General features: G+C 44.1%; 1 protein-coding gene across 1 annotated transcript; it reads right to left on the bottom strand.

Moving 5' to 3' along the window:
* Nucleotides 1-631: 631 nt before the first annotated feature.
* LOC6533336 (insulin-like growth factor-binding protein complex acid labile subunit) lies at nucleotides 632-9,746 on the bottom strand. Its single transcript, XM_002094026.3, has 4 exons — nucleotides 8,698-9,746; nucleotides 3,046-4,054; nucleotides 2,790-2,988; nucleotides 632-2,635 (listed from the first exon to the last, which is right to left on the bottom strand). The coding sequence occupies exons 1-4, from the start codon at nucleotides 8,988-8,990 to the stop codon at nucleotides 1,647-1,649; spliced, it is 2,490 nt and encodes an 829-aa protein (XP_002094062.1). The 5' UTR covers nucleotides 8,991-9,746; the 3' UTR covers nucleotides 632-1,646.
* Nucleotides 9,747-10,448: the final 702 nt, after the last annotated feature.

Below are 10,448 nucleotides of genomic sequence, written 5' to 3'. Positions count from 1 at the left end.
TTATTATTCATTTGTATCTCGTAAAATTAAAAACGGAATATCTATATACTAAAGTCAACCAACAAATAACATCGTTATCTCCCCTTTTTCTTTCAATATTTTCTTAGATTAATATTTTAGGTAGCCATTTAAATAATAATTTGAATAGATTATAAATAATTTAGATAATAATTTTAATTATTTAAAAATTGTTATTACTGAAAATTATCTACATCATAATTTAAATATAACGACGGTATTTTTTAGTTGTCGTCCCGATTTATACGCATGTCATCGATGGTAATCGGTAGTTCGCACATATCAGTTATCGATTTCTCTAGCCTTCTTAAACTTACCAAACTGTGGTGAATTTTTTTGGGTGAAAGTGATAACGTTATTTTTGTCATATATTTACAGTTGTATTTATTGATTTCCAACGAATAGACTTAATGTTCTATCTACTTCTGTTTATCTTTCCTATTTGTCAAACATTAAAATCAATTAATTGTGATATTTTTGTTTTGTGAGCTTAGAGCAGTTTAGTTCCCACCTCTACCGTTAGCGGTAACCCAAGTTGGCGCCAACAGAATACTTTCAAAACCAAAATAACTTCAAGAAATCGTGGCAAGTTTTTAAAGAAAACAAAATCGAGTTTTATTTATGATTTTATTTAGAATACCATTTTCATTTTCGTATAATTACACGCTAAAATCTATTTTCTCATTTTGTTAACGAACTGATAACAATATTTTTTCTCGTTTTTTTATTCGTATTTTTTTTCAGTTTGTGCATGTGCACCGCTACGGTTGTGTTTGTGTGTGTGTGTGTTGTTTTGTGTGTTTGTATGTGAGTGAGTGCTTTTCGTTATTAACATTAGCTCGATGCGATTTGTTGTTGCTGTTGTTTAACTCTAAGTACCTACTTGTAGATGTTCAACGTTCATACATACGTACGTGTATACAGTTATTAAATATAGATAATGTGCATATGCAGTTGCATATTCGATATCGCCAACTTCCTGTTTCTATCGGTCACGCTTTCGCTTTTTAATTTCACGGTTTGTTTTAATTTACTTCATATTTTAATGATCATACTACGTGAGCCGACATTCATTCAGTTATATTTTTGGAAAATGTATCACCCATTTTAATGTATTGAAATGGAATCAACTCTAGACATATAACAGAATGAAGTATACATTTTTCTCTAATCCATATATTTTCAACATTTTTAGGATATTCCTTCTAGTTCCGTGAAATTGAAAAGCGAAAGAGTTCCGCTTGCCAACGCCAAAGCACACATACGCGAAATTGAGCCCCCAACAAATAAGCTTAAATCATAAGACTGTCCTCGTACGTTTGTCCCGAATTCAGGATTGAAAAACCGCAGTAATCGTATCGAATTTTGCATAATATCGACGAAAAAACTCAACAAAAAAGCGTTTGGTTCGACAACGGTTCGATTTAGCGATGGCTTAAATAAAACATAAGAACTAAGTTAACTTAAGGCATACAAATCCGAAACTCGCTCCTTTCCGCCGTTTGCATGCTGCTCCGCCCGATCTCCATCGATTCCACCGCCTCCATTCGTCTGCGATTTACAGTAAAATAATGTGGTTATTTTCGGGGGATTCCCCCCGAGGAGCCTAACCGCCCCAAGCGGAGGACTCACTCCTCCGGCGGTTCCTCGGGAATCTGAAGGCTCTGCGCCGCGTGCGGATACTCTGCATGCACGGAGTTGGAGTGCACCGACTCGGAGTCCTCCTCCAGCGCATTCGCCTTGCTCGGCGGCGGCGTCAGTGCATCACTGCCCACTGGAGGCTGCACCAGATTGGGGATGTACTCGACCGTCTCGTATTCGGTCTTGGCCACCGCCTCGTGGTCCAGATCCCGCTCCAGTTCTCGCTCCCTCTCACGCTCCCTCTCCCTTTCCAGGTCCTGCTGTAGAGGATCGAGAACCACTGGCGGTACCAGGGCAGATGCCTCATCCTGTGCCACACCGACATCCGTTTGATTGACTGGAGTGTCCTGCGGATTGTGATCCTGGAGTTCCACAATCACGGGCAGCGTTTCATTAGGTTTCGGTGTCGTGGTGCTGGTGGTCGTCGTCGTGGGTGCTGTGGTGGTGATCACCTCGATGGGATCCACCTGACTACTGGTCTCTATTGTTGTCGTCGTCGTCGTGGTACTTGTGGTAGTCGTGGTCTCCTGTGCGCTGTTCGTGGCAACTGGATTCGCGGTGGTAGTCTCATTCTTGTCCTCTTCTGGTGCCACAGGAAGTGGCAGAGGCGGTGGCGGCGTAGTGGTGGTCAGCAGAAGTGGTGGTGGTATTGGTAGTGGCGATATCACCGGATTGACCAATGCGGTGCTAATGAGCACTGGATTACGCAGAGTGGCAATAAGTGGTGGTAACAGCTCATTATTAGCCTTGATCAGCGATGGCATGATCACCTGCACCATCGGCTTTGGAACCTCGCGGCCTGCCAACTTCAGATTGGTCACCATTATGGGCAGGTTCACATTGTATAGCATCGGGAGTACCGTGCACACCTCCTGGTCATTCTCAAAGCACTGGGAGCGACCTCGAATTCGGGCCTCCTGGACTGCCATTAATCGACACAACTCGTTTAAGCCCACGTCACACATTATGGGATTGTCTGGAAGAAAAATAGAAGAGTTTTTATCAACAATATAGTTATTAGATCTAGGTATATTGAAGAACTTGGAACCCTTGTTAAAATAGAAATTCCTATAGTAATTTGGGGTAGGAGCAATCCCAGTTGCTAAGAAATAAGCTCATTGATAACATACCATCTAGATGAATCTCCAGTTTGCCGGGAACATTGTGGTTTTTGCAGCGTGTGTTGGTGACGAGTTCGCTGGATATGGTCGAGATCTGGTTGTTGGTCAAGTTGGCCTGGCAAAGAACGGGCAATCCCTTGAAGTCCTGCTCCAGTTTGGTGATGTTGTTGTAGGCAACCTTAAGGATTTTTAGGCTGGGCAGCAAAGTCTACATACAAATAATGACAATTAGTACGCAATAGTATGAAGACAACAAGTTGCTTACCATTTCCAAGGGCTTGAGCTCCGCCAGCTGATTGCCGGTCAGGTCGAGGATGTCCAAACGAAGCATGCCATCGAAGTCCCCCACCTGGAGGTGTTCCAATCGATTTCCAGCCAAATTCAGTATCCGTAGATTGCCCAAGCCAGCCAAAGCGCCATTCAGAGCGTCGATTCTGTTGTTATCCAGATCCAGGTTGACCAGCATCAGCTCCTGCACTCCTCGAGGATCGGGCAGCAGACGTTGGATGCGATTGCTGGACAGCTGGAGGGTCTTCAGCGAACGCAGTCCGTGCAGTTCCGCCATGGAGAACTCTTCGATGTCGTTGAATGAAAAGTTGGCGTTCTTCAGCTTGAGTATGGGCAGCAGCGAGGAGTTGAGCGACTTGATGTGGTTGCAGCCCATCTGCAGGGTCTCCACCTTGGAGCAGGAGGCGAATTCATCCTGGGCCAAATACTCCAGCTCATTGTTATCGGCCATGACCTCGGACAGATTGACGGCATTGCGCAGTACACGATCGAAGGATCTCAGTTGGTTGCAGTGTATGTGCACCGTTTCCAGGCTGTGCATGCCGGCCATGTTGGCCGGTAGACGTTCCAACCTATTATTGTGGGCCATGAGGAGGCGCAGCTGCCCGCCATCGGGTAGCTCGTCATCCAGCGAGGTGATGTTATTCGCATTGATGAACAGCGATTCCAAGTTGTGCAGATCGTGTAGCGAACCATTGAGCGACTCCAGTTGATTGCGACCCAAATGCAGGATGAGCAGACTCTTGGGAAAGGAGCCTCTGTCCAGGCGCGTGATGATGTTGCTCACCAGGATCAGGTTTGTCACCCGTTGAATGCCCCGGAAGTCCTCCTGCTGCACCGACCGTATCTTGCACCGCCCAATGTCCAGAGTCAAAAGGCTCGGCATGTGGCTCAGGGCGTGCTTCGGGATCTCGTCGAGGTCGTTGTCGCCGATGCTTAGGTAGGTGACATTCGATAACCCGCGGAACGGCACCTCGGGCAGCGATCTATAAATAGCGGCAACAAAACAAATCCATTACATTTTCGTATTATTAGACGGAGGGAGCCGAATATTGGACACACGGCCAAAAAGGCAGTAGGATTCTCCGGATCCATTTCACCAAGACTTAAGTGACTTTTGAAGAAAAGGTGCCCATTAATTCTTGGTAAAAACTAAATCTCTTGCACTAACAAATATCTAATGTTTGACATATAAGCAGACACTCAACATTTTTATCAGATGAGTTAACTTATGAAAAGATCTGGCGAATCTGTTTTAAGGAATGGGCCGATTAAACGTATATATTAAAACTATAAATTCTCTAAATGTTGTAGTTATCTTCTTAATTTATTGGGTATTTCCCGATAATCAGACACATTGTTTAGTAGATCGCTGGCGAAATTTCCTAGTAATTTCGAAAATGTATGCTTTAATGAATGGCTCTAATAATCGTTGTAGTACAAGAGCAATGCCCCCTAAATCTGATTCACGCCATGACAGTGATTCAAGCCAATCTGTAATTAGTTTTGAATGGGCCCATATCAAGTTTCGCATCCCTGGTCTATCTTTGGACCTGATGACGCAGCCTTATCAGGGGCTATGGCCCCATCCCGCACCGCTGCACCTGATCAGTATCTTTATCGACGTCTGCAGGTGGCTATTAAGTTGTCGCCGACGAGGCGCCAAACGACGAGGCCCCCAAGAACAGCAGATTCATGATGGGAACTGGGCTGGATGGCGGATGGCGTGCCAAGTGAATCCTTGGCGCCCGTTATTGGCATGTGGATGTGGATATGTTGATATATGGAATATGTGGACATATGGACATATGTACACGGTGGCCAGATTGTGCAGCAGATTGATTGGCAGGCTCTATTTTTAGCCAGACGATCTTGATTGATTGCCGGCTCCAAAGAGGAGGAGGAGGATGAGTAGGACTAGGAGGAGGAGGAGGAGTGCTACTTTATCTGCGAGCTGCTCTTGTCAAGCCTTGATTATGTAATGAGTGAAGCTGGCCGAGCTGGACACTCTGCCCAGATGCTCAGATGCTCAGACACTGAGATACTGTATCTATAATGAGCCCGTTGAACTTGAGCACATAGATATCGAGATAGATAGTTGGATGGATGGATGGATGGATGGCTGGATGGATGGCTGGATGGATGGATGGATGGATGGATGGATGGTTGGATAGATGGTTGGTTGGATGGATGACTGGTATGTGCGATCGGGCAGAGATGTATCCACAATTCCTTAACGTCAGCGGTATAATTGTCACACGACCTAAACTGGCCCCTTGATCATTGATTGAGCGTAATAATAAAATTCAATTGGACTGCCTGCTTCGCTCTTCACTGACCCCGGACCAAAGACCCAAAGACCACGGAACAGGGAGAGAGCCCCCAACCGTATAGCATATATATATATAAACCCCCAAATTGAAATTGAAAACAAAAACAAGTTGAAAACATTCCATTTTAGAGTACTAGTAGTATTTGGTGGTCTATTGAAATGCTCTGTTATTGTTTACTATACTATGAGTACTACCTCCACGGATTGAGTAACTTAAATCCGTTTCCAGCGGCAACATTATCTCATTTTTGGGCCCAGACAGATCGACTGGGAATATTCCATCGGACAACCGACCGACACCCAATAAATTATGTACGAGTAGTTATCATAATTAATTGTCAGGCAGCAAGCGAATGAAGCCGTCAACATTTTTCGCACTTTCTCAGGGCTGTGACTGCACTCCGATAATGCTGGTCATAATGGCGATCACTGCAATAATAGCCTCAAACAAATCTGCGAGTGATTGAACACATAATGCACATATAGTGGGCCCCGAGCATGAGACCTTCTTATCGCCTGAGAAACCACAAGACCAAAGCCCCCAATCAATCTGTCGAAAAGGCCACATAACTCCTTCTCGAAGATCCCAGCCCACAGCTTCCAGCTCATAGCACCCAGATGTCCTTATGTCCATTCAATAGTTGACCACACTTCACTCAAGTGCTCGCTGATTATGGGCGATCGTAAAAAGTGATCATAAAGTCGAGTTGATTATATTTTGGCGCCAGCCATTAAGCATATTTAATAGTCGTAAAAAGAAATCAAATAAACACAATCTCTTATCACAAATTGCTTTCGGCTGTGGTCCACATTTGGGCTAGGATGATATAGAAATGTGTACTTGGACGAGATCCATCAGTGCATTGGGATAACCTTTATCAATTCATTACGAGATGTTCTGAAATCATCTTGCTGCTATTTTTTAAGAATGCAAGCTAAAGACTTCCCAAATTCCACAGACGATCGGAAACAATCCAAAAAAAAAAGACTTTTACCGCCAATCTTTTGGGAATTTCAAACAACTTGTGATTTCAAGCGGTTATAATATATATATTTTGCCAACAAAGATCCTAAGTATGTACAGCCAGATAAGCTTCTCTAATTTCTCCCAGTGCATACGAATACACATGTGTCTGGTGGCGATACTTTTCCTGGCTGGTTGGCATGATTTGGTCAAAGCGCGATATTAAGGCAATAGGTCAATTGTTATAAATTGACATCAATGTAAAAAGCGTTCCCCGAGCAGCCGAGAATCGAAGGCATTGCCACCAGAGGCACGCGCTCCCCGCTGGATGCTCGATTCTGGGATTCTGTATTCTGGATTCTGGGGGAGATCGGCGCAGAGATGGGGAGATGGTGCATAACACTGATTCGATCAAGTCGGCTAATTAAGTCATGCCGCCTTTCATACGAGCACACAAATTGCATTCGGAGAATGATAAATCGAATAGCTTAATCGTGGGGGTAGGCCGGGAAATTGCCATGATTTCAGATTTCAGATTTTAGATTTCAGAAGGCCGATTCAAGGAATGAATTTTCCCAGAACTCGAACATCGCAATCTGTTGATTAGCTTAAGGAATAAGTAGCTTTCGGTAGTTTGCACATGCTACTTTAAATACTTTCAATGGAATGCTACATTACTAAAACGTGTTTGGAATGTTCGTCTAATCTGCGCTTCATCCCACACAGATGCTATGAAATTTTTAATAGATTCCCAAAAACAATAAAGATAAGCGATTTTTGAAGAATAAACATGAATGAGTCTAGTACTATGGACTATAACAAAGAGCCATTTCATTTCGACTAAGACAAAGATGCAATTGAATGAAGCTATTGAAGAATTAAACAAACGCTTGTCCTTGTGACTGAATTCAGTTTTTGAAAACATTTTCTTTTCTTTTTGGCAATTTCGGAATTTTCGGCTGCCTTTCGCTGAATGAATTTCTTGTTGGGCACAATGAATCCTGAGTCATATTTTGTTTTGAATCGCGACTGTTGCTTTAAGACAACGGAGTCAAATATCAATGAACCCGCGACAGGCGCTTATGAAATAGGCTCGAATGTTATTTCTATATTCGCAAGTGCAGAACGGAGAGGTGGTGGATCGGTGGTGGATCAGTAGATTGACAGCACTTATTTATACTCGTTATTTATAATTGACAATATATAAAACACAATGCGACAGTGAATTGAAATTCATTGAGAGTCAGAGTCGGAAAACGTGCAGGCGCCCCGTTGAAAAGACGCTTTCAACCAACTGCAATTATCAATTTTTGTACGCATTAAGTATACGTCGTATAACCGCCAGCCATACGGCTAAGTACATACATAGCTTGAATCCTATATAAATACTTCGGTAGGTGATAAGACCGTGCTGTTATCAATTCAATATGAAGACGATGATGATGAGAATCGAGCTGCGGCACATCCCATGGCTGGTTGGTGGTAGTTTGGGAATTAGCGGCAATTCAATGCTACTTCCTAATTGAAAAATTAAATCATCTGCTGGGCGGCAATTAAGATGCGACTGCACCATCTCCAAGTCCATCTCCTTTGCAATTTTCCCCAATTTAGCCTTTTAGATAATGAGGCGACGGTGGTGGCGGTGGCGGTGGCACTGGTCTCTTTGACGTAAACAAACGACATTGTTATTGTTTTATTGTTTTAGTATAGTATCTATATGGCTGTAAACAAGATCTGGGCACCCGAACCGATCTGAGTTCTGAGCACATTTTTTTTCGTGCATTTACATAAGCGTATTGAAATTTGTGTACATTTTGCATTATTATTTTTCGCTCGGTTTTTATTGGGTTTAAGGAACCTAAATTGATAGCCGGCCGAGCGGAAAATTCTGCCTTTCTGCGGAACTTGGCTGTTGGCCTTGAACTCCCCCCCAGTAAAGATATTTTGATTGGATCTATGGCAGGGTAATTTCCCCAATAGATGATACACCTCGTTCCACGGAAATTGGCACACGCTACCAAGAAATAAAAAGACTAATTAAGTAGCTCTGCTGTATTGTAGCTACAGTAGTATCTTTCAAAAATAATATTTCCTTTAAATATAAGTAATATCTAAAATGTATGCTATATGAAATGGAGTGCACCTATGTTCTCTTGTTAACAATTTATTCTCGTTGGGAAATGTAAAGTACATTCAGTCTATTTAGTTTGTTTCTAGAAAATAGTGACTAAGCAAAGGAATTTGTCTCGAATGTGCACGCTGGGAAACCCCTTATAAAGCCATTTGGCTCCTGCCCTCGAAAAGTGTAACCAAATCGATATGAGTCAACTCACTTGAGACTGTTCCACTGCATCCGTAGCTTGTACAAGTTGAAGTTCATATCCGTAAACGATCGCATTTCCAGGTCGTCCAGTTGCGAGTGCGTGATCTTCAGGTCGATATTGGTGTCGGCATTGAGCTTATTGGCCAGGCTGTCCACGACGGCATTAAAGGATTCCAGTTTCTCGCAGGAGAGCTCCACATGGTTCCAGGCCTTGCCCGTTTCGCAGGTGCAGGGCGAGATCTCCGGACGCACGGAACACTGCAGCGAGGCCAGGTGAAAGACGGTGTACACGAGGGAAGTCATTTTCGTATGAGTGATCTCAGTCACTCGGTGAATGCGATTATTTCACAATTCTTTGGCCAGAGCAATAATAAATATATATACACTTTTTGTTTATCTACGGTAACGATATAACGCGGTGCACAGTTCACAAAACACGGTTTTCCGGTTCGAGGCCAGGACACGTTGCATTCGCCCGGGCGGCGGATTATCAACTGTTCGAGCAGGCAGCTCGGAAAACGAAAAACGAAAGACTCGGGAAATTACCCACTAGGCGCACATATGCGTGCGTGCGGGGGTTTCCATGGCAGCTCGGTTTTCCAGCAGGATTTCGTTGATTCTCTGAACCGCTGGCATCGGATTTCAAAGCCGCACTGTTCACCACTTTTGAAGATCTTTCGAAAAACACACGCGCACAAAAACGCTTCAAGATCGGATCAGATCGGTTTGGTTTGGTTAGGTTCGATCGATCGATCGATCGTATCGAATCTTTAAGACTGGGATATGGAGAGCTGGAGCTGAAGCTGGAGCTGGAGCTGCTACTCCTCCGCCTCCGCCTATCTGCTAGACCTCCTGACCCGCTTGTATATGTATGTAGATCGCCGATGCTCGGAATTAATCTTCTAAAAAATTGTATTTGTCGATTGGTCGTTTGCTTGTTGTTTGTCGAACCGAGAACACCGCGAGTATATCTCTATTGTATTTTATTGTATTTCATTTATTGATGGGCTGCTGATCACGTCTAGATTGCAGGGCGGTCTCTTTCCGACTGGGAGTGGAAATGCTAACGTTGAGGATTCGTATCTGCTGCTGCTGCTGTTGCTGCTGCCGGCGGCGCTGTTGCTGCTGCGGTGCGATATGTATTGCTGCTGCTGCTGCTGCGGTGCTGCTGCTGGTTTTACGCTCTCTGCGATCTCTTGGCGCTCTGGCGAGATGCTCGAGCGGCTTTTTGGCCAATTGGGGACTTGAGATGCGGCTATAATTGTCCACGACACTCAATTACATGTTATGTCGGCGCCAGGCATCAATCTCCATCTCCATCTATATCTGCAACTCAATCCCGATCGCGATGTGCGTGTTTGTGCCCCCTTCGAGTGCTGATGTTGCTACTTGCTACTTTGCTACTTTGCTACTTGGTTGCTTGGTTGCTGCTGGGATCTTCTTCTTTGGAACCTAGTTCTATGTATGGGGCATCATTATATTATCGTGGACACATGTTGGTACGTACTTACATATGTGCTACTTGCCTCCTGCTCTTGCCCTACGCACTCCCAATAAATTGTCCTTCACATAGACATCTGGCACTCGCCTCGCTCACTCACTCGCAATGTTTTTAATTATGACTTTTCGGATCGTATCGTACCGTATCGGATAGGATCGTATCGTATCGGATCGGTTGGGATCGGTTGGGATCGTTGGCAGTGTTTGAATGGAACCGGCTTGTTTAAGGATCTCCGGCAGCCCAATTGAGATTGGGCCAAG

The sequence above is a fragment of the Drosophila yakuba genome, chromosome 3L (genome assembly GCF_016746365.2).
Source record: "Drosophila yakuba strain Tai18E2 chromosome 3L, Prin_Dyak_Tai18E2_2.1, whole genome shotgun sequence".
NCBI classification, from domain to species: Eukaryota; Metazoa; Arthropoda; class Insecta; order Diptera; family Drosophilidae; genus Drosophila; species Drosophila yakuba.
The sequence above is the reverse complement of the archived record's forward strand: the minus strand, read 5'-3'. Positions and strand labels throughout refer to the sequence as shown.

Excerpts from the sequence above, each read along its gene's own strand:
- LOC6533336 (XM_002094026.3), bottom strand. The coding sequence starts at position 8,990 with ATGACTTCCCTCGTGTACACCGTCTTTCACCTGGCCTCGCTGCAGTGT. Across the intron at positions 2,989-3,045 it reads AGCTCAAGCCCTTGGAAATG|ACTTTGCTGCCCAGCCTAAA; the intron begins GTAAGCAACTTG and ends ATTTGTATGTAG. Across the intron at positions 2,636-2,789 it reads ACTGGAGATTCATCTAGATG|ACAATCCCATAATGTGTGAC; the intron begins GTATGTTATCAA and ends TTTTTCTTCCAG.